Source organism: Hyaena hyaena, unplaced genomic scaffold (genome assembly GCF_003009895.1).
Source record: "Hyaena hyaena isolate Hyena2069 unplaced genomic scaffold, ASM300989v1 scaffold_1455, whole genome shotgun sequence".
NCBI classification, from domain to species: Eukaryota; Metazoa; Chordata; class Mammalia; order Carnivora; family Hyaenidae; genus Hyaena; species Hyaena hyaena.
In genome coordinates, this window is record NW_024082087.1 from 95,201 (window position 1) to 119,324 (window position 24,124).

Below are 24,124 nucleotides of genomic sequence, written 5' to 3' on the forward strand. Positions count from 1 at the left end.
GAATGTTAAATCCCCAGTACCTAGAACAGTGTCTGATACATGGCAGATCCTAAAAAAGATTTGGCGAATGAACTGTGAATGGACACCGGATGAATGGACAAATGGATGGGTAGATGAATCTCCACGACTATTACTGTTAGATCCCATCCAGCTAGCTTTCAGATCCCAGCATTCCAGCTATCATAGACTACTGTTCTCATTTCTTCCTTTCCAGATACTTAGGAGCACTGGGCTGTGTGTGGAACTTCTAAAATTTCCATCATTTGGACAATCATTCCATGCGTTTCTCTTGCCCTGAGCTTGCTTCCCTTAGAGACTCAGATTTGAACACGATGTCAGTCAGCAACCCTGCGCCAGGCAGGGCCGAATCCACAAGGAATCTGGGGTGGGGAGGGTGGGGGAGTGGAGTGGGGCTGAGGGCGGGAGCAGCTGGCAATAGGCCAGCACCTGCTGATGGTGATGGATGGGAGGTATCGAAGGCAATGATGGTGACGAAGCAGGCAGTGGAGAGGCGAAAAGTCCCACTTCCTGTGCATTGATTGGGAATTTAATGAAAACAATCATTCACTTTCGGGTTCCATTGCAGGAGCAGGTGTGCTCACTAATAGTGGGGCATGTTCCAGTTGTCCAGAAGTAGGCTTTCTGGGTTTTGCTTTACAAAAGACCTCTCTGTTGGACTTGGAATTTGCCCAGGCAGTGGAGGTGATTTGCACTTTCTCCCAGTGCTCCAGATGGACAGAAGAGAGGCGTGGGAACTCAAAAAGGGAATGTGTTCTGACTTGAAAGGGAATCAATGACCCCCCCCCTGCCCTGGCCCAGTCTACCTGACGCAGATATCAAGGTGGTGAAGGGCCTCCAATCTCACAGTGTTATCAGGAAGAAGGAAGGCAAATGTGAGCGCCTTTTAGTTCCTTCTCATTTAGGTCAGGAAGGCCTTCTTGCTGCCAGGATCACATGCCAGCTCCCTGCGGCCAGTTACCAGAAAAGGGCTCCTTACTCCTAAACCCCCACCCCCAGTGCCCAGCAATATGAGGGGCCAAGGAATATTAATAGAGTGTGAGGTCTCTTTGACACCACTAACCCCAAAGAGCAGGATCAGAGAGGTTAAGGGAGCATCTTAACCTCTCCCCAGCCCCATCCTTTTCACACCTGACCTTGTTTGCTTGAGAGTCCCTTGCAATATTACATGCAGCTAGCTATAGGGCAACTGGAGGGGCTCAATTTGGGCTGTAACTCCAGGATTTTCCAACAGATGGCAGGCATGCCCCTCATTCTTTCTTCTATAATTTCTGACCATAGAAATAGTAACAGTAGTAATAATAATGCATTATGTCCTTACCATGTGCCAGGCATTGAGCTAAGGGTCTGACATGCCAATATTGGTTAGAAATCCAATTTAGTGGTTCCAGGTTCTGGCTATATATCACTACTATGCTGCCCTGTATAAACAGGACAGTTTGTTGCCAATCAGTTTCCTCATCTATAACTTACCCACGAGGAAAGTGAGACTCACAGAGTTGGAATGAATACCCAAAGTTGTATTACTTCCAGTGTTGTTGAGCCCACAGAACCCTGATGCACCTCCCATATGACCAATTTCACAAAACATGTTTCTTCCATCCCATCACGTTTCTGAAAATTTACCTATTGCAGTACAGTGTGAGGAAGGTCCAGGAGCTAAGCAGGTGAAAGCCAACCTCCTCCCTGGGAGATAGGGAGAAAGAGAGGCTCTAGCAATTTCTGATTTATACTGGCTTTTTCAGATAATCCATCCTCCAAGCAATCCAGGAGCCTGGCTGAGGAGCTGGGCAAAGCTGTGGAGATTATGGGTAAAGGCAAGAATGGGATCGGCTTTGGCAAAGTGGACATCACGGTCGAGAAGGAACTTCAGACAGAGTTTAACATTAAGGAGGCCCCAGAGCTGAAGCTGTTTTTTGAGGGCAACAGGTCGGAACCCATCAGTTGCAAAGGTAATAGCGCTTGTGTGTCAATCAAAGCAATGCTAGCTATGGAAACACAAACGCCAGCATTTCAGTGGTGTGACAAATTACAAATTTACTTCTTGCTCATGAGGGCCCAGTTGGCTGCCAGAGGGTGGAGGTGGGGGGCTCTGCTCCCCACGTCTTTCAAGGACCAAGGTTTCTTCCAGCTTGTGGCTCTGCTCTATCTTAGGGCCTCTGAGGCCTCTGCAATTTTCTATCTAATAGTTGGGGCAAGGAGGCAGAGGATTGCCAATGGTAGTGTTTGTGACCTAAGCTTGGAAGTGGCAAACATTGTATCTCTTTCCATTGACGAAAATTCTGTTACATGGTCCTAGTCAACTATAAGGCTGGGCAATATGGCCCTGATCTGTGTCCATAAGGAAAATAAATTTTGGTGAACCCAAAGCTGCCTCCACAACAGCTTGTATCGCAGCTGGTGGGCCTTAAGGTACCATGAAGTGGGATAGTGAGATGCATAGCTCATAAACTCCCAGAGACCAGAGAGTGAGTTCCTAACTCCACTACCTATCTACCATCCCAATTTTCTACTTTAGAATGATTCTGACAGGGTCCCAGGACAAGGAAGCCCTGGTTGACAAAAAGAGAGACAGAGATGATGAAATAAGACAGATTTGGGACAGGGTGACTACCAACCACTTTAGCTTCTATCATCATCCACTTTGTTCATTAATTTGTTCATTCACATATTCAATGTTCTTTTACTGAAAAACTACCATGCGTTAAGCCCTATATTTGTGTTAAGGATGCCTGAAGATTTATATGACTCAGTGTGGTACGTGGTAGGTCCTAATTTTTTAAATGCTAAATATATAAATGCGTAAATGTGTGGAAAATGGATGGATGGATGGATGGATGAATGGAAGGATGCATGGATGGATGGATGGATGGATGGACTGAAAGTGATGAATGCCAATGTGCCCAGGACAGCCTGTACTATGATGGTTAGAATGCTTCCATTTTATGTGTGGATGACTGAATCAGGAAACTGAGATAATCTTTTGCAGGATCTGGCATTTATCAGGTCTGCAATAAGCCTGTTGGAATTTTGTTGGCAAGAACCAAAAGGGACCAGACAGTGCCATCACCTCCAGGAGCTGCAGGGATACCTTGCAGTTCTCAGAGTGGACACCAGGGGTCATGAGACACAGGCCAGACTTTCAGGGGAAGGCACAGCAAATGCTGCTACCTCCGGGCAGATTAGAAATAAGATCCAACAAGACCCAGCAGTGCAGTGGCTCACAGCCTGCTTATGGGACAATGAAGAGGCAGGGGGAAAGTAGAGGGAGGGAGATGGAGAGAGCAGAAAGGAGCAGTGAGAGAAGAGATATGGAAAGACACGGTGACTGCTGCTTCCTAAGGATAGGAGTGACAACTGTCAACAATGGTGACTCAATGATCCCAAGACAGGAATCTCTTGTGATGTGTTGGCTCTGGGGAAGGTGGCTGAAGATATGAGAAACCCCAGTTATTTTGTTGAAGTCTATATTTGCTCATAGAGTGGCTTAGGTTTTGGGGTGCCCTCACCTCCTAAAGGCCAGGTGAGGTCTGACTTCTCTTTGAGGCAATAAAGGTGACAACTTCCAGACTGTCTGAACCCCTTTTGCTAGAAGCCAGTGCCTGGGACCTCCTCTGCCATGCAGGAAGCTGCATGATCACCTCCCCCAGGAAGTCTCCTTTGACTGCCCAGGTCAGGATGCCTGCCCTCCTCTGGGCTCCCACAGCACCTGTCCTTCCCACTCAAGGCCGTTACCTTACAGAACTGTGTTTGTTCTTATTTGTCTGGTGAGAGCACAGGGGCAGGAGCTGATCTCACTTCTTTCTCGGGTCCTCTGAAGCGGCTGCCAGAACTGGCAGACACCAGCTGGCTTTAAATCCTTACTACTTGCCTGAAGAGCAATTAATTACTCTTGTCAAATTTTAATTTCCTCATCCGTAAAATGGGGATGGTGCATGAAACAAGTCTGTAAGGCACAAGCCCTGACACACATCTGAACCATTTACTGTGTTACATCACAGTTCTGGCCTGCCCTCTTTTCATATGCCACTGCCTAGTGTAGCGGTTGGGGAATCCAAGGCTTAGAGAAGTGGAACAACGTCCTCAACAATCCCCAGCTAATAAGCACTGCAGAAAACAAATGTTTTCTGCGAAGGGCCAGACAATCTCTTTCACAACTTCTTAACTCTGCTGATGCAGTGGAAAAGCAATTCCACATAAACAAATGGGTGTGGCTGTGTTACTATAAAACTTTATTTATAAAGGCAACTGGCAAGTCAGATTTGGCCCACAGGCTGCAGACGACCAACCCCTGCTATGCATTGTGCTGCACTCTTAAGTAAATGGCAGCTGTGGTCCTAATTATTATCAAACTATTAATTTCCTGGCCCTTGTGCAGTGCCTGGGACACTTAGGTTCTTCATGAATAGTTTCTGAGTTTGAATGGGATGGAATTGCAAGGGCCCACTGCAGGCAGACTTGGGGTAAAGAGCCAGCCTGTATTTCTACTAGGCTTGCCCATCACTCTTCTTCTTCAGTATTACCCCTAACCAAAGAAAGAGGCAGTGGGGTGCTGGGAGGGAACCAGGGCCTAGACTTAGGACAAACACTAGTTATGAGAATTTGAGCCAGGCTTCCAATTTCTCATTTCCTAACCAGGGTGAATAATGCCATTTCTGCTAACTGGACAGGGCTTCCCTAAGATAAGATGGACGACAGAGCTCTGCTGGTCTCCTGCACCAACTTTTATGAAAACTTCCTACGTGGTGGTTAGTCCTTGTTGGGTCAAAGCTACAGTTCTGGTTCTCCTCTAGTCTCCCAGGGACTGATGGTGGGAGACATGGCCATGGCCTCCTCGTGGGAGAGAGGGAAATTCAGGTTGGCTTCAAGGCCTCAGTTAATGATACATTTACAGCCTGTGCTTGGAAATATGCAGTGGAACAGCAGCCCCAGTCAATCATTGACGTAGCGTTCACACCTCAGTTGTTACATGTCCTCTGGCTCAGAGCCAAGTGCCAGGGGAGACACATGCCCAGCAGGGCAGTGACCAATCTGCAGACACTCAGGAACAAACTATTTATCAAGTTCAGAGCTACCTCAGTCCCATGGGATCCAGAGGGGCAAACAGAGCTCAGATATCCCAGAGAAGATGGCCCGAGATCAAGTTCCCTTAAGCCAGCTTATAATTCATTCACCTCATTTATCCATCTGGTAATTATTTCTTCAGCACCTAGTATGAGCCAGATGGTTATAGGAGCTAGTGAGCAAGCTAGCCAAAAATTGTAATTTCAGAAAAAGGTAGACTCAACGAAGAAAATGTAATAGGTCATAAAACAGAGAATGATATGATGGGGAGGGGCGTGGCAGTAAGAAAAATCCAAATCTCAAACTAATAAGCCAGAGGAGATGCCCTGATTGCTGAGGAAAAGGCAGCGCAGGTGGAGGGACCAGTGGGTGCTAAAGCCCGGTGTACCAGGGAAGAGGGCATGGCTGCCATGTGGACAGAGGGAGACAGTGGCACAACATGAGATAGGCACTATGGTTCTGATGACCTGAAATTCAAATGGACGTGGGGGGCTTTTTGTTCACCTTGGTTGGTATTTTCGGGACTTGGAAACAAGTTCCTTTCAGAGCACTTACAACATAATTTTTTTTCAGACAAATGCCTGTAAGAGATGTATTTTCAGACAAATGCCTGTTTCTATGATTTGTGCCTGCTTCTTTCTGAAAGATGGCTTAGAACATAGAATAGCCTAGATGACTGTGAAAATAGAAACTTAGCCTTGGATAGGAGCACATGTACCCCAATGTTCATAGCAGCACTCTCCACAATAGCTAAAACATGGAAAGAGCCTAAGTGTCCATCAACAGATGAATGCATCAAGAAGATGTGGTTTATCTATACCATGGAATACTACATGGCAATGAGAAACAATGAAATCTGGCCATGTGTAGCAACATGGATGGACCTTGAGGGTGTTATGCTGAGCGAAATAAGTCAGGCAGAGAAGGACAAATATCATATGTTTGCACATATAGGAGATTAGGAGGAACTTGACGGAGGAACAAGGGGGAGAAGAAGGGGGGAAATGGTGGGGGAAAGGGAGAGAGGCAAACCATGAGAGACTCTTGAATGCTGACAAAAACTGAGGACTGATGGATGTGGGGGGGAGGGGGGATGGGCATGGAGGAGGACACTTGTGGGGATGAGCACTGAGTGTTATGTGGAAACTAATTTGACAATAAACTATTTGTAAAAAAGAAAAAGAAAAAGAAAAAAGAAACTCAGCCTTGGGGCTGAATCCAGGAGAGGGGGACTGCTGCAAGGTGGAGTGCCATGGTCTGAGGGTGGCATGAAGCCTCCTCCATTCCTCTGTCCCTTGAGGCTAGTACATCATCCTTCTATGAACTTCTATAGGTCTGAATCATTGTAGCTTTTAAAATGGCTTAATCAGTATCTACTAAAGCTGAATGCAGCATCCCCTATGACCAGAAATTCTACTCCTAGACATGTATCCAACAGAAGTGCATACAACATGACCCCAGAGACATGCACAAAAATTCTTAATAGTCCCAAACCTGGAAACAACCCGAATGCTCACCAACAGAAGATGGATAAATAAATTATAGAATATTCACACAATACAGTGCTACACAGCCCATGCAACAATGTGGGTGAATCTCACAAATGTAACAAAGCCAGACCCCAACACACATACTATGTGATTCCATTTATATGAACGTTCAAGAGCAGGCAGACTAATGCATGCTGTTAGAAGTTAGAATGGTGGTTACCCTTAAGTAGGGTGTGTTAGGGGATAGGAGGGGGCCCAATGGGGACTTGTGAGACTCTAGCAATGATCTATCTCTTGATCGGGGTAGTACTCGGGTGTGTTCATTTTGCAAAACTTCACAAACTATACATTATCATTTGTATACCTTTATGTATGCAAATATATTCCAGTGCAAGTTTTTAAAATGGCCTTATATTCTTAGGAAATGTAAGCAAAGATGCTGAAAATAGAGTGCTTTCCGGTCAATTTACCACCCGACATGCATTCATCAAGCTGCATGCAGCAATTTGTCCTGCACAGACTGCTTGCTCTGTCTGGAAGTTTTTCCTTCTCCTTTCTGGTCCAATTTCCTTCTTCTTATTGCTGCTGCCTTATTGACTCATATGCATCCGTCAGTTTTCAGCTCATTAGTGATTTCCTCCAGGAAGCCGTCCTTGAATACACAGTGTAGGTCATATATTTTTGCTACAGGCTCATGGAACTTTGCTTTTGAATACCTACCTTGTATGTGATTATTTGCTTGTTTGTGTGATTATTTGACAATTGTCCTATTCAACATGATGAGAGCTACAAAAGAGTGTGACTGTGTTTGTTTCTGCTCACCATTATATCCCCAGGACCAAGCACAGCACTCAATAACATAATAGGTACTCAGCACATATTTGTCAAATGAATGAATGAGTGAAGGAATGAATGGTGAGTGAAGGAATACAGGCCTATAAATGTAGTCCAAAGCTACTCACAACAAACATTGCTTTATCTCATAAACTCAGTTTAAATGCTTCATTTTATTCTATAGTAGAAAATAGTATTTTACATTATCTACCGTCATGTGGAATTGATGATTCTAGCAAACACTTGTCTGTCTATAGCTTCATGTCTATAGCACACTATTATGTCTCCCCAGATATGGTATATGTGTCCCAATTTTAGAAGCTAAGACTTTGTGTGCTTTGCTGAGAAATGAAAGTCATGACCTATGACCTTCATGAACATCTTTGTCTCAGATGAGAAGTTAGAGGCATAGGCGATAATGGAATTTTCCCAAAGTCACAAAGCCAGCTGGTATTTTTATTTACATTTCATTCATTTACATTTTTTAAAAAATAAATCTATCTTCCTGTCACTTTGGAAGGTAGGTAAGAAAAGAAGACAAGGCATGCTTCCTCCTGGGTTTGATTCCCAGGTGCACTAGTAGAATGGCTATTGGGAAGTCAAACCTCAATTTTCTCTTCTGCAAAATGGGGAGGGTAAGAATATCTATCCCATATCATAGGGTTGTTTTGGAGATATAATATATGCAAATTTCCCAGCACAGTGCCTTGTCCTTGGTAAGTGCTCAATGAAGTTTAGCAGCTGTTAAAGTTCATGCCTTGGGACTAGGGTGGGAAGGAGTGGAAGGACTGACCTTGGCCTTTAATGTGTGGGAGTCCAAGACTGAGATGCTTCTGTTCATTAAACTTGGAGGAAATAAGCCTTGCTCCAGTTTAAGAGGAAACTGCTATAAGATCCATTTAACTGTCTCTGTTTCCAGGAGTGGTTGAATCTACTGCCTTGGTCGTTTGGCTGAGAAGACAAATTAGCCAGAAAGCATTTTTGTTCAATAACACTCAGCAGGTGTTAGATTTTGTGAAATCCAGGCCCTTGGTCATCATTGGCTTCTTCCAGGTACTGGAGTCAAGAGGTGGGAGGTGGCTTTTCAACTGGTTAGGAGTTCGGTGTCTGCGAAGGGGTGGGTTGAAGAGAGGTCTTCTACTTGGGTAAATTATATACCCATTCTTCCTTTTCCAATGAGCCGTTTTTACAGGGTTAAAATGATGACAGAAAGAATGGAAGGTGAAATGGTAGGAGACGCTAATCAGAAAGGTGGATAGGAATGCAGAAAGAGGAGACTCACATTTATTAAACTGGTTTTAATAGTATAACTGATCTTTTGGAGGTCCACTTAGAATACCACTGAATAATTGTTTTTCCTTGTGGAAAATGAGTTTCTTATATGTCTTTACTCATTTCTTGTGACTTTAATGATTCTTCCCTTCCCCCAGTGGAAGTCAGAACTCTGACATTATATTTTTACATGGGAAGAGTATGTGCCTCTTTCTGTCTCATTTCACTTTTCAGTCTCAATTTTCTCATATTTGGTGATCCATGTGGTCAAATCAGATGCCTCTTCTGAAAGTGATTAAGGAATAAATGTTTAAGTCTAAACCTGTGTGTTTAGAACAACCTTATTCTAAATACTTGGAAAAAATAAAGTTTATCAATTCTCTTCATTAATCTTTGTGGAGTTGCCTATTTTGACCTTAGTTATAGCCATGGAAGTATTCTGAATATGAAACATCCATGAAAAGGGATTTAGGAGACCCAGGAAAATCCTAAAACTTAGAAAGGTGAGGAGATGAATTGGTCACCATTTCCACCTTGACCTTAAGTAAGCCAGATATTCTGCTTCCTACAAAAGCCTCACCCAATATCCTTCTGCAAATAGGATTTAGAGGAAGAAGTAGCAGAGTTGTTCTATGATATGATCAAAGACTTCCCGGAGCTAACGTTTGGAGTGATAGCAATTAGCAATGCTATTGGGCGTTTCCACGTCACTCTTGACAGTCTTCTGGTGTTCAAAAAGGTAAGATTTTGATTACTGCTAGTGAGGGGTCTCCAGTTCAAAATAGTGGACTATGCACATATCTATAGGCTTTGGGCACAAATTCTGGTTCTGCCGCTTGTGAACCAAGTGGCATTGGACTAGGCAGTTGCTGTTAGATCACACAGTCTCCTGGAGTTTCCCTGGCCTTTCTAGACATTTTTTTATTGTAAGCTTCTCCTCCTCTTCTTAACCAGTAAATGCCATTCATTAAGGCTCAGTCCTCTACCCTGTGTTTTCTTCTGGTCCATCTTCTCCCACCCACCCTCCATGAGCAATTACTGTCCATACAATCATGACTTACAAATCTCCATCTCCAGACTTTCCTATCCATCACTAGCTGTCTCAACATGACCAAGCCTAATATAATCTCCCCTCCAAATTCTCTTTAAGTGTTTTTTTTCCTATCAATGAATGGGTTTACCATTTCTCCCATCTGAGCAAAGTCAGAATACCCAATTATTATTCTAAGACCTCCCTCTTGTCCACACTTCACAACCAGTCCATCACTCCAACCCTATTTATTTCAAATCCAAAATATCCCTTAAGTCTATCCATTTATCTCTATTGCTACCATCCTAAGTCAAGTGACCATCATCTCCCATAGTCTAATACAACATCCACTTAACTGGTCCACCACAATCTCTCTTGTCCTCTAAAGAGCAATCTTTCCAAAACTCAAACTGATGGCCACTTGCCTCTTTCCCACTGAAAGTCTTTACGGCTTCCTATTATTCTTAGGATGAAGACTCAAGTCCCTAATGAGACCTACAAGACCTTCGACAGTCTAGCCTCTATTACACATCTTCCTCTTCTTCCTCTCTAGGATCTAGATCTGAGCTGTCCAATATGGCAGCTGCTTGTCACATATGACTATTTACATTAAAATTAGTTAAATTAACATTCTAGTTCCCCAATCAAACTAGCTACATGTGGACAGTGGCTACTGCATCGGACAGCATAGATATACAGAGTATTTCCATCATCACAGAAAGTTCTATTGAAAAGTGTTACTTTAGACACTATAGTCTGGTTCTTGGAACATGCCTTACCCCCTCCCCACACGAAGCCAAATCCTTAGAGTAACCATGTTATTTATAGATTTGGCTCAGAGTGGTTAGTTTACTTGCCCAAGGCCACATATGAGGTGGGTAAAGTGATACTCAGACCTGCTTAACTGTGAGCCACTATATTTTTACTTGGGCTCTTGGAAGTCATTAGAAAGTTTTAAGTTGGAGAATAAAATAACCTGATTTGTATATTTGAATGGGACAACAGAGAATCTAAAAATAGATCCAAATACATATGGAAATCTAGTATATGATAAAGATGATACTTTAGGAGGGAAAATATGTTATTCAAGGATCAATGTTGAGAGAACTGGGTAGCATTTAGAAAAAAAATATATAAAGCTAAATCTATATATCCTCCTTCTGCCAAATTACATTCCAGATTGATTTCTGACTGATTTAAAAATATAACAATGAAACCATGTAAAGACTAGAAGATGCCATAGAAGATTTTGCTTTTGATATTTGGAGTGGGAAAGCCCCTTTATGAAGCATGACAGAAACCTCAGAAACTATGAAAAGAAATACTGATAAATTTGGACCACATAAATAAATTGAAAGTTCCACAGAATAAACCTTATCACAATACTAAAAGCCAGCAAGCAAACTTGAAAAATTCAGTTAGGACAGAGTCAGTGTATTTTAATGGTTAAGAGCATGAGCTCTAGAGTCAGACAGCCTGGGGTGGAATCTTGGCTCCACCTCTCACTAGTTTAGCAATCCTGGGCAAATCACTTCACTTTTCTGTACCTCGATTTCCTCAGCTGTACTATGGGAGAAATAATGATTCACAGCTCAGTGAGATGTTATAAGGATTAAATGAGTTCTTGCATATAGCATATTTAGAACTATGGCTGGTATAATATGAGCTCTTGATAAGTCTGATTAGTAGTGTCAGATTATTACCATGACCAGAAAAGGGTTTTGGCTTTGTCCAAAGGACTACAGGGGCTGTGAAGTATGTGAGCAAGAGAATGACATGAGTGCTTTTTAACTGCATCACTCTGATTGAAGGTTAGGGATGGGTTGGAGGGAAACAAGGGGAGAAATTGGAAGACCATTAGAAGGCTTTTGCAGGAGTCCAGGGAAGGGATTTGGACTAGAGGGTAGGATTGGTGGAGGCAAAGAGGAGATGGAATAGAGAGAAACCAGCAGGAGAGAGCGACTTCTTTGTTCTCCTTCCCCTGCAGACTTTGATCCTGGGCTACAGAGAATTATTTCCCTCTCTGTGTTAATGCAAGTCCTTCTGAGAAGCAGCTATCAAACAGGATTAGATAAGCAAATGATTGGGGGAAAATACCTGTGAAGGGGAACAAATTGGGGGGCGGGCAGGAGAAATCATCAGGCTGTGATGTAGGTCTGACCCTTTGGAAAGAAAGAAGGTCCTTGATGCAGCCGAGTTCTAAGAAAGTTGGCCAAAGTTGCCTACCAGAGAAGTTCTGCATCTCCCAGAAATAGGCTCGCCTTAGTATCCCTGAAACAATGCACAGGTTTGGGACAGTGTGTAGATACTGCTCAGCATCAGTACAACTACGTGGATGGATTTCCAAGCATAGCAGCTGGTGCTGCTCCTAGACTACACCCCCTAATTTGTAGATTGGAGATTTTCATGGCTGCCACAGACCCATATTCCACCCACAGGCTAATCTGCCTGGCAGTTCATATTTATGAAGTACCTAGATTATGGATTACACTTGTCACCATGGTATTTTCCTTTCATCCAAGGGAAAAACTGTGCTATTTATATTTATTAAGTGTCTATATTATGGAAGCTACTGCCCTCCAATGTTTTTCTTCTTTTGTCCAAGGGAAAAATTGTGAACCGTGAGGAGCTTATTAATGACAGTACCAACAAACAGGTCCTCAATCAAGTCATAAAGCAGCACCTCACAGATTTTGTTATTGAATACAACTCCGAGGTCAGTGAGCCAAAGGGTCCCTGAGAGAAGGGTAGCTGGGGCAGCTGTGTGCCTGTATGACCTATTTCCCTGGTAATTTCAGAATAAGGACCTGATTTATGAATTGCACATCCTGAATCACATGCTGCTCTTCGCCTCCAAAAGATCCGAGTCATTTGGTATGATAATGCAGCATTATAAGTTGGCATCGAAGGAATTTACAAACAAGGTATGTGGAAAGTGGTATTGCCCTTGTTGAATGGGGATCCAGGACCTGTAGACCCTAATGCTATTTGACTGCCCTGCTGATTATAAATTAAGCCAGGGAGGATTCTCATATTCATTTCCATACCGGCTTCTTTATTTGCATATTGATACTACATATTGTTTACTACTTAATTTTAAACCAGTCTCCTCCCTTCTTCCTGTCCAGTGTCTCTTCCTTTCTTGCAATACCTATGCTGCTTCATCCCTCATCTTTTTGAGACGTCTACCATAGGAATGTGAGGTTTGGTTGCTTTTTTGATGGACTATGCAAGGGTGAGTGGTTGTAGTATGGGTGGGTTTTGGCCTGCAGGTGAGGGGGAGGAGAGGCCACCCCTGCCTGAGGTAAGGGAGTAGGAACAGCCTGAAGATGTGAAGCAGAAAGGCTATAAATTTACACAGACCTGGGTTCACATTTTCTTCCAAAATAAAAATGATTTTTGTCATTGAGTTTCTAAGTCTTAGTTTCAATCACCTCATGTAAAATGGAGAACTGTGTGTAAGAATTAGAAGCACTATATGTAAAGCAATGAGCAAATGTACAATGGTACTATCATCATCTTTAGAAACAAAACTGTTTTTCTTAAGCCCTATTGCCTGTATTTATGTAGTTACCACCACTTGGGCTGTGGAAGCAATTTATTTCTTTTTTTCTCTTTATTTTTTTATAAGAAGTATGGTAATAGCAGATTTTTTTTCTTTTACAAGAAAATTACTCTAAAATTCAAGTGAGACCATTAAAAAGTTTAAAACCCAAAGAAACACAAATAAAGCCACTAGGACATGAACATATTTAATATTTGTGCTACATCCTTACCACACTCTCCAGGAAGTTTCTTACAATTACAGAAATATCTTTTGTAAATATTTTTAATGCTTCATTCAATTTTAAATTTTAGATTTTTAATGTAATTCAGCTGATCACAATCTGATTGCTTCCTTTTATTTCTCTCATGTTATGATAGTCAGTACTTAGCCATATCTTCCAGATTATTATTTTTTTTAATTTAACTCTTTAATCTGGGTGGAGTTTATTTGGGCATATGCTGGTAAATAAGGTTCTTTTTTTTTTAATGTTTATTTATTTTTGTGAGAGAGAGACAGAGTGCGTGAGTAGGGGAGGGGCAGAGAGAGAGGGAGAGAGAGAATCCCCAGCAGTCTCTGTGCTGTCAGCTCAGAGACTGACCTGGAGCTCAATCTCACTAACTGTGAGTTCATAACCTGAGCCAAAATTAGGAGTCAGACGCTTAACCGCTTAACCGGTTGACTGAGCCACCTAGATACCCCTGAGATAAGGTTCTAAATGAACTTTACCCTAACTACCTAGCTTCCTGAATGCCGTTTACTGATTGTGATCCATTTTAGAGCCAAAGACAAATGGATGAATACTATTCAGACAGGTCACACTCCCATATCTTATCTTGTTCACATCTAGCTAGTATTTGTTGGAAGTATTCAAGGATGGTTCTAATGCGTTGCTTTGTTTTCAGAGTCTCCCCAGCACCTGGAAGAATGTCATGCATATAACAGGGCCCTTCATATTCTGATAGATGAATGACCTGAGAGTATCAGTGTTTTCACTGTGGCCTCTAAGTGGCTACCCCACTTCCAATCTTGCTGCTTCTCTGCAACCAGAGTCATCTTTCACAAATTATTGTAGCACTTTCTGACTTATTATTCTTCAGTGGCCCTCCGTCTTATTCACATAAAACCCAACCTCCTTACTGGACCTCTGATCTCATCTCTGACACATTTCTAACTTTGTTCCCCATAACTCTCTCCCTCATGGTGCTTAAACCACACCAGCCTTTCCTTTCTATTCAAGAACACTCTATGTTCCCTGACCCCAGGCCTTTGCATTGACAATTTCCACTGCCTGATTCAACGTTTCCCTGACTTGTTAACTCATCACCCACATCTCAGCTAAGATGTCACCTCCTCAGATACTCCTCCTGACCTTCCTACCTAACACTGAGCTCTGACCTCACATCACCTATATGGTCATGCTCTATCACAGTGCCCTTTTTACTGTCTAATTGGCACTCACTGCTATCTGAATTTATTGATTTATTCACTCCTTTGTTGTCTGTCTTTTCCACTAGAACATAAACTCCATGAGAGCGGATCTTACCTGCCTTGGGCAATTTATATCCCCCGTATTTAGTAAAATGCCTAGTAGGCACTCCATAAATATTTGTTGAATGATGACTGAATTAAGTCATAAATTCCCATGACAGAAGAATAATTTAGAATAAAAAGAACTGACATGTATTGAGCATTTTCTACCTCCTAGTTATTGAACTAAGCCATTGTCCTGTTTAATTCTCTCAACAACCCTGTAAGGTCGGTACTCTTATAAATCTCTACAAATAAGGAAACTGAAGCACAGAGAGCGTCAGTCATGGTTTTGCCCAAGGATATGGATGAAAGCTCAGGACCTCCTGACTTCCTATGGTTGTGTAGGTGGTACCCTGCACAAAGATGGGGAAACTAGGCTGAAGGACAATGCCTGTCTATGCCCTGGGGCACAGGGCTGCCTCACCTGATAGAAAGGGGCCCTGTTCTATCTTCAGAGGCACTCCAAAGACCCTGATATTTGCAGTCCATTAGTGGTCTCCCATGGCTTCCCAAGTTTCTTTCCCTCAGTAAGGGATTCCTTAGCCAATTTTAATCTTTAACCTTCTCATGGCTTCCAGTCCTAGAGAGACACAGGTTTTATCTGATTTGGCAGATTCTTTTCATCATTGTGGATGCAGATGAACCCAGAAATGGACATATCTTCAGATACTTCAGAATCACAGAGGTTAATATCCCATGTGTCCAAATCCTAAACTTAAGCTCTGACGCAAGGTACAAAATGCCTTCTGAGGAGATAACATATGAAAATCTCAAGAAATTTGGCCACAGCTTCCTGAGTAGAACTGCCAAGGTAAGTTTGTTCTTGGACAAAGTTTACCTAGAACCTCAAAATTGCATAATTTTGCTGGCCTTGAACAGGGAGGCAGAATAAAGGTCAATCTCATGGTTCAAAATGGGGAAGTATCCTTCTCTCTCCACCTCTAGTATTTTCAACTTTTGACTTGTCCTGATCCTATAATTCCAGCATTGATTCTTTATTCTGAAAGTCATTCCCTTTGCAGATACTCTCAACTGAAATGCAGGAGCTCCCAAGGGCCAACATCCCCTGAAAGAGATACTTTTCCTCCTTTTGGACTCTCTTGTGAAAGATTTAAGGATAGATGGATTTTTGGGGAGAGGAGCTGGGGTGGGGATGTATTAAGCCATCAGGATTTAGCCTCCAAGGTTTTAGGGACCTCTTGTTTGGGAGGTTAGACATGAGCCTGTTTTGCTAAAAGGAAGGAGAAGATGCAGATCATATATAACACAACATCTCTTACTGTCTATGTAGCACTTGCGAAGTCCCTCAGCCACCCTGCTGCATTAGGTAACCATATTTTTTATTTACCAAGTGGAAACACTTTTGAGAGTAATGGGGGGTAAGGGGGGACACAATTCTTTAAAAGTATTCTGGAACAGAATAAACTGGAACTTTCCAGGAAAAAAGGAATATTTGGTCCCTTTCTCTCTGAGGGTTCCCATTACCTTCTGTCCATTCCCACACAGACACTCCTTCTCAAGTGAAGGCTGTTTTCTGTTTTGTTTCATTTTTTCTCTTATGCACATCATCATTACAGGCCAAGTGGTGAAGCTGGTGTCCTCCATGCCATTTCTCACTACTTTCAAAATGCCATATGCCATGCGTTTGGACTTTTAGATCACCTGCTCCTACCCTCCACTGCTCTCCTCTGACCATGTCCCTTTCACTCTCTGAGGACTTAAGCTCATTGCAGACTTGCTTTCTATCCTTTCTCCGCCATCATCTCCAGAGACGTCAGTGTCCAAAAACCCTGGTCTCTCCTCTAATTGGTGCATGCCATTCCAGCCACCTACTCTCGTGGCCACACTTTAGAGATGGCAGCCCCCATGAAAACCTGATTTCAAGCTTCCCATCCTTTTAGTTCCTTTTTCTAGTATCCATATTGTTGTAATTCCTTACCCTTCTCATGGTCTCCAACCTCCTGATCCCACTGCACAATCTCTTCCTTCACTTGGATCCCATGGTTCATCACTCTGGTGATGATTCCCTTAATGCCTTTATCCCTTTATTCCTTCATCTACCTTCTACCTTCTTTACACCCTGTGGAATTTATAAGGCAAAATCACAACCGTGGTTGAACCCACTTCATGTCCCTACTGCTTCAAGGCCAATGCTAGAGAAAAAGAACATCCTGAGGCAGGCTGGGTTCAATGAATCACAAACCTCCCATGGGCTCTTTGAAATGTCTTGACATCTCTACAGAAATTTCTATTAGTGTGTTCATTCTCAACATCTCTGGGTCTCTTTGTCCTCATACCCCATTCCTTCTTCCAGTCTCAGGTAAGCACGAAACCACACATCATTAAGACAAGGGCCTCTCATTTTCCATCAACACATCTACAAACCTACCTGGAGTCCTATCCATTCTCTCTCTCTCTCCCCTCCTATTTAACCTCAGGAGGTGTCTGTCTCCTTCTCAAGGGCCAACACATCCTCCAAGCTCTTGCATAGAGATGAGGATCCTTCACACGACTTATGAGATGTCACATGCCTGGTCTGGCCCATTTCTAATTTCCATCTTTTTCACCATTTCCCATCTTCCACGTACAACCCCACCCTCTTTATGCTCCCTCAGAAAGAATCTTCAAGTCCTTTCCAGAGGCTGGGGTCAGGATGAGTGAAGTATTTGTAGGAGAGGAGTTCGTGAACTGGGCACAGGCCAGACAGCTATATATATTAAGGATTTGGTGTCCTGAGAGCAATGGAAAGCCAAATTTGCATGGTGAAAATAAAACCCTACTGGTAGAATAAAGGTGTAGAGAAAATTAGGAAGTGCAGAAGGAACTCTGTGGGGCTATTGCAGTGATCTAGATGAGAGATTAAGGATACCTGGGTGGGGGAGCAGCAGTGCAGATGGAGACAAGCGTATGGGTTCAAGAGACTGCAGGAAGCAATGGTTGTAGAGAAAAATATATGTTGTGAGATTTCTACCACTTCCTTCAAAGAGAAGCAGAGTTACATTCATTCTTTGCTGCGTTCTTTCACAAAATATTTACTGAGGTCCTACTATGTATCAAGCTGTGGATACTCAGTGATGAAGACAGAAAAATCCCTTCTGACATTCTGTCTAGTATAGCAGAGACACATTAATCAAATAACTAGAAAAGAAAATAATGAGAAAAATAAGATATAAACGATAAACTTGAATAAGTGATAAAAGGAAAAATATCAAATGTTATGAGAACTTGCAGTATAGCAGGATCTGATCTAGTCTGGGGAGAGTCAGGGAAGCCCTCCCTTGAGATCTTTCTGAACGGTAAATCTGAGTTAACTGAATAAAGAAAGGAGAGCAAGAATGAGGAGTGGGGAAGGTCCTTCAGACACAGGAATGGCATAAACAAAGGCCTGAAGTGGAAGAAAACTAGCCCTTTAGGTAAATAGAAGACCAATACAGTTGAAGAAAGCAAAGAAAGAATGGTAATGAGTTTGGTGAGGCTGGTGGGAGCCAAAGTGTGATAAGGGTTTAACAGGTCATATAAATTATCTTGGTTTTGATTCAGGAAGTAATTGGGAGCAGTTACACTTTAGAGGGGAGGGCAGGAAAAACAGGTTGAACATGAGCATTTCAAATTCTTTTCCAACACTCTTGTTAAGAATAAGATAAAACTTCTGATTATTTCCCATCAGTGCAGAGTGCCTCAACTGCCAACCCCTTTCTGGAGACTGTTAGATCTCTCAAATTTGCTTCCTAGAAACATCAATCCAGTGAAGAGGTTCCAAAATATTGGGACCAGGGGCCAGTTAAGCAACTCGTTGGGAAGAACTTCAACATGGTGGTTTTTGACAAGAAAAGGGACGTATTTGTGATGTTCTGTAAGTATCTCTGCAGAGGCTATGAGAAGGCAATGGCCCAGACATTACTTTTCAAATGTTGCTCTTAAATTCTTGGGCCCCCCAAACTCCAAAATCTATCAAAACACCATGCTAAGGATGGTTTTCTAACATCCAAAGAGTTTGGATTAAGATGCTATCACCTACAATGCAACTCTTCCTGAAAATCTAATTCTTGGAACATGTGGAATACCTTCCATATAATCCAGGCCTGTGGCTTTTTCAACGAGGCCTTCTGCTGAGCCATTCTATACTTCATCTCATTTAATCCTCATGACACACTTTTGAAGGTAGCTACTATTATTGCTCTCACTTTGCATTTGACTAAACATAGTCTCAGGTTGGTGAAGAAACTTTTCCAAAGTCAGGCAGCAAATAAGTGCTGAGAACTGGGATTGGAGCCTAGGCAGCCTGACCCCAGTGCCTTGGCTGGTAACTGCTGTACAGAATAGCAGTTTTGGCTTTCAGTAACTTATCAAAAAGCCCGTATTTAACCTATCTGAGGTGGTGTGGCCAAGCTGGAGACTCAAATCCTGTAGGAAGAAAGTGTAGCAGTGTCTGACACACTGCAAGCACTTGATAAATAACAGCTATTATTGCTATTATTATTCTTATTGTTGTAATTATTTCCAGTGCTTGCTTAAGGACTATTGCTCTTTCTCTACTCTTTCTGATTTGCAGGTGAAGAGTCCTAACTGGGGACTTCTCTCCTACTCTGAGATACAGAGAGGGTGACATTGAAGTTACTTCAGATATCTCTTTTATTTACTATTTATTGAGAACTTACAATGGGCCTGGTATGAGTTGGCTGTTTACACACCCACTCTTCTTTCCTCCTCAAAACAAGCCTCTTAGGAAGGTCCAGGGGATTTCTCCATGATACATATCAGGGAATTTAGCCTCAGAAAGATTAATTTATCCTAGGTCACACAGTAAATTCATTGCAAGGCAAAAATTCAAATCAAGCTCTGATGGCATTATTTCCTGAGGGCTGGATTGCAACATGCAGACCTTTAAAAATTTCATTGAAATGGACTCTCATCCACAGGGTGAGGTGTTTAAGGTCTGCATGGTTGAATAACCATGATCTGTTCCCTTGACGTGAGAGGGTGGGCAGCTTTTCTATCCTTACCTGACACTGGAGTTATGAGAATGCTCATTTGGTTCTGGTAAAAGGCAAAAAGCAGCCTCATTTTCTTGGAAGCAGGCCTCTCAGATTGGCCCCCTGCTATTCAAACCCAGGGTCCATTGGGCTCCAGGGGAGCTGCGGGGAGAGCAGATGGTCATGGAGGCACTTGGTTTGTAAATGGAGGGATGGTCATCCAAATGCAGAGTGTCAGGGTCCTGGAGGCCACCTCTCCCACAGAGTCAGAAATGTTAATGGGACCACAAAGAGCAGGGAAGGTTCAGTTTCTTTCCATGCTGGAGCTGGTCCCTGATTCTCTCCAGAGGGCTAGGTGCCTAGGCCAGACTCAAAGCTTAAAGCAACTGTCCCTAAGGAAGTCCAGTGTCCCCTTTCCAGGGGTCATTGTACTTGTTACAGCTTCCTTTTCACCTCTTAGGCACATTCTCCATCATGGGACTAAAAGGCAGTGTACTATAATGGTCACACACAAGTCAAAGCAGCCTGACTTCAAATCCCACTTCCTCTCCTTAATTACCTAGGTGACCTTGGACTGTGAGCTTAACTTCTGTTGGAAAACTCTTGGGCTCTCGCTCTCTCTCTCATACTCACACACACACACACACACACACACACGATTTCTGGTAGAACATGAGGAATTGTTTAGCATAAATATTTTTGGTTTTTTTCTCTTCAACTGGAGCGGAAAACTGTTAAAGGAGAAACAAAGAATAGAAGAAAATGTTCCAGCATATTCAAAGTGTTAGTGTCCGGACAGAAGGGGACTATATCAACTTTTTTCTAACTTATTTAATAATGACCAGGTACTGTGATTGAAATGCAAAATAGTGTAATATACTGTTAAAAGAAAGAAACAGTGCAATTTGCAAAGCAACAGAACTATTAGTAGAACATGGTGATGGTGTTTACGGGGGTAGCACTGGCTTTCAGTTTCATTAGTGTGAACTTGAGCAATGGCCCTTCTCTTTCAGATGCACCCTGGTCAGAAAAGTGTAAGGCACTCTTCCCAGTGTTGGAGGAGTTGGGCAGAAAGTATCAAAACCACTCAACAGTCACCATTGCCAAGATTGACATCACGGCAAATGACATTCAGCTGATGTACCTGGACCGGTACCCCTTCTTCAGGCTCTTCCTCACGGACTCTCAACAAGTGAGGAGCTCTTGGGACCCACATACCTGGAAATGCCATTATGTCATCATCACAAAACTAGTTTCTCCCTATCTCCAGCTCTGCCTTGTACCAAAACAGCTTCATTCTCAGCTTAAGCCCCTATTATCGTCTCATGTTCAGTTTGAAGAATGCTTTCCATTAGCTTCCCCAGAAGTCCCAAGACTTGCTGTAATTGGGTCCAGCTTGGGTTAGCTGCTCTGCCCTTATCCAATCAGTGTTGTTAGGCAGATGTGAATGTCTTGATTAGTCAGGCCTGGTTTCTTCCGGTACTGGGGCTGAGCTCTATGTAGACTATTATGGAATAAGGTAGGGGGAATTTCGACATGAATATTGAGGGTGGGGTGCTACAAGAAGAAGGAAGATCACGTGATAGACCGTCAATGTCTTTTACATTTCAGTATTATAATCACCAAGCATCGCCAATGTCATGGGACATACTCTCCATGCTACTTTGCTTTGGCATGTGGGGAAGGATGTCCATCAAAACAATGCAAGCCAAGATTCCTGCTCCCAAGAAGAGTATGACTGAGTGTGGGAGAGAAGTCATGATGTAGGCCCACCTCTACATGCAACTGGAATTGAAGGAGACAGATTCTGGAAGGCAGATATTTCATGCAGACATGAGATTCTGAAGAATGCTGAGGATTTAAATCAGATTAGAAGAGGGATGTGAACTATAGGCAGGAAGTATAATATTAATGAGGATGTGGGCGAAAGGGTGGCCATAGCACTCTGAAGGAGATGCCATCCTTCTGGTACAGAAGATACATGTTGGGGAGTGGTAGAAAATGAGGCTGGGTTGAGAGGGTGGAGCTGTCACAGATCTTCAGTTATCTGAAAAGGAGTTTAGACAACCAATGGCAGTAAACAGCTTCATAATCTTCTTAAAAACTAAAAGAGGAAAGGGAACTAGTGTGGACTGAGCAATGATCATGTATCAGATACTTTATAAAATAAGAACTATTCTTATTCTTCTTGTTATGATAATAATGTCAACCATATGTAGTACTCACTAAGAGTCAGGTACTGTTTTAAGTACCTTTCATATAGTAATTCATTAAATTCTTACAACATATGTGGTAGGTAATGTTGTTATCTTCACATTACAGATAAGAAAACTGAGTCATAGAGAGGTTAAATAGGGTTTGAGCCTTGACGATGTGGCTCTAAAGTCCATGCTCTAAGCACTACATTATATATATGTATATATATAATATTTTGTGGGAAGAAAATACAGTCTTGACCTTGTTCCATTTTCTTCCTAGGCTGTACTGTATAAGGGAGAACATACCGTGAAGGGCTTTTCTGACTTCCTGGAAAGTCAAATCAAGACCAGGATTGAGAATGAGGATGAGGTAAGGTGAAACAGTAGCGCCCTGGATTATTCTGTCTCACACAGAATCATCAAGAACCCAAAGGACTAGGAGAGAGTGTGTCCATAATCTTGTATTCTCTGGAGATCACTGATGACCGGTGAACAACTACCCACTGTGGATGACCTTATTTCAAGGGCACTTACTACAAGGAAGCAGAAATAGCGGACTTTAGAAACGGAGGGAAAGGCAAAGACTCTGAGGTTTCCTAAGGCTACTTTCCTGGGTCTTCTGTTTCTGAGTGGGTAACCAGATGTCCTGACAGGATCCAGCTCTCTGGCATTATTTTCCTGGTGGATGGGATGGCAATCCTCATTTTCTCTGAATCCTGTTCCTGCCTCTGAGGCGATCTGCAGGAAGGTGCCATCTCTATTAGTTAGGACCCTTTCAGTTGCAAATATCAGAAACACTACTCTTTGGTTTAAGCAACAATGGGAACTTAACCCACATAACTAGTAGAACGTCAGGTGGATTCAGAAACTCAAACTCATTTACTGTCTCCTCATCTCTGTTTTACCTATTATAGCTTTATTCCCAAGCAGTCACTTCCCCATGGAAGGTCAAAGATTTCCCCACAGTGCTGAACTAATATCCTCTCAGCTTAGAAAGCAAGTGCCTAGGGGTGCCTGGGTGGCTAAGTCAGTTGAGCTCAGATCATGATCTCTTGGTACTGTGAGTTGAAGCACTACATGGGGCTTGTGCTGTCAGCACAGAGCCCACTTCAGATTCTCTGTCCCCCTTTCTCTCTGCCCCTCCTCTGCTCATGCTCTCCCTTTCTCTCTCTCTCAAAAATAAATAAATATATATAAAAAAAAAAAAGAGGGGTACCTGGGTGGCTTAGTCGGTTAAGCATCTGACTTCAGCTCAGGTCATGATCTCTCTCTGAAGCCTGGTGCCTGCTTCAGATTCTGTGTCTCCATCTCTCTCTGCCCTTCCCCAAATCGTGCTCTCTCTCAAAAATAAGTAAGAATTTTAAAAAAAGAAAAAAAAAAGAAAAAAAAGAAAGCAAGTACCTACTTCTTAGTACTCCTAGCAAATGTCCTAGATAGGGATTCATGATAGGCCTGGGTCACATACCCAGCCCTGGAGCTAGACCTGGGGCAGCCACAACTGTGGTCTTAGAGTGGAAGAAGGGGGTTCCTCAAAGGGTCTCTTTCCTGAGGGGCAAAACCACAGTGGGCTCTAGCACCTACAAGGATGCTCAAACTGCCTCTCTCTGGGCATTTCCAGAAAAAGAAGGTTTGGTAATTACAATCACAATTATCACATATTTTTTGCCTCTTTATTTCTTTATCCTACTTCCTCCCTCCTTTCTTTTCTTGGATAGTTGTTGTCTACTGAGCAAAGTAAAGTGACAGAAGAGGAGGCATTAGCTGAGGAAAAGGAAGTACCTGTTATCAAGAAAGCATTACCTGACCAGAGGTTGCCTGAGATGGAGAATGTGACAAAGCTGGAAGACCCAACTGGGCAGAAGGAACCAGCCAAGGAGGAGGAGGAGAAGGTGGGTAAGCCAAAGGGACTTCCAAAAGAAGAGAAGAAACCAAAAGTGAAGGAAGAACTGTAGCTTCTCCAAAGCCAAGAGCCATTTTCCAGGTCCTGGCCTCATTTTCTAAGTGGATCTGCTCTAAAAAAATGATGTATCATTGCAGTGGATGGAGACTGGGTAATTAAAAACTCCTGAATGTCTCTGGCCCTGTTCTATGCATTATCTTTTTTTTTTTTTTTTTTTGGAGTAGGAATGGGTTTTCTTTTTTTTTTTTCCTTTTTTTTTCTTTCTTCT

At 42.7% G+C, this 24,124-nt stretch overlaps 1 protein-coding gene across 1 annotated transcript in view; it reads left to right on the plus strand.

Moving 5' to 3' along the window:
* Window positions 1-24,030, plus strand: part of PDILT (protein disulfide isomerase like, testis expressed) — a 45,119-nt gene extending 21,089 nt beyond the window's left edge. Inside the window, exons 3-12 of the mRNA XM_039223814.1 lie at window positions 1,764-1,970; window positions 8,326-8,459; window positions 9,280-9,417; window positions 12,314-12,424; window positions 12,507-12,632; window positions 15,399-15,596; window positions 18,518-18,638; window positions 20,772-20,950; window positions 22,237-22,326; window positions 23,672-24,030. Of these exons, the coding sequence (XP_039079745.1) occupies window positions 1,764-1,970; window positions 8,326-8,459; window positions 9,280-9,417; window positions 12,314-12,424; window positions 12,507-12,632; window positions 15,399-15,596; window positions 18,518-18,638; window positions 20,772-20,950; window positions 22,237-22,326; window positions 23,672-23,908 (1,541 nt within the window). The 3' untranslated portion in view covers window positions 23,909-24,030. The remainder of the gene's footprint in view (window positions 1-1,763; window positions 1,971-8,325; window positions 8,460-9,279; window positions 9,418-12,313; window positions 12,425-12,506; window positions 12,633-15,398; window positions 15,597-18,517; window positions 18,639-20,771; window positions 20,951-22,236; window positions 22,327-23,671) is intronic.
* Window positions 24,031-24,124: the final 94 nt, after the last annotated feature.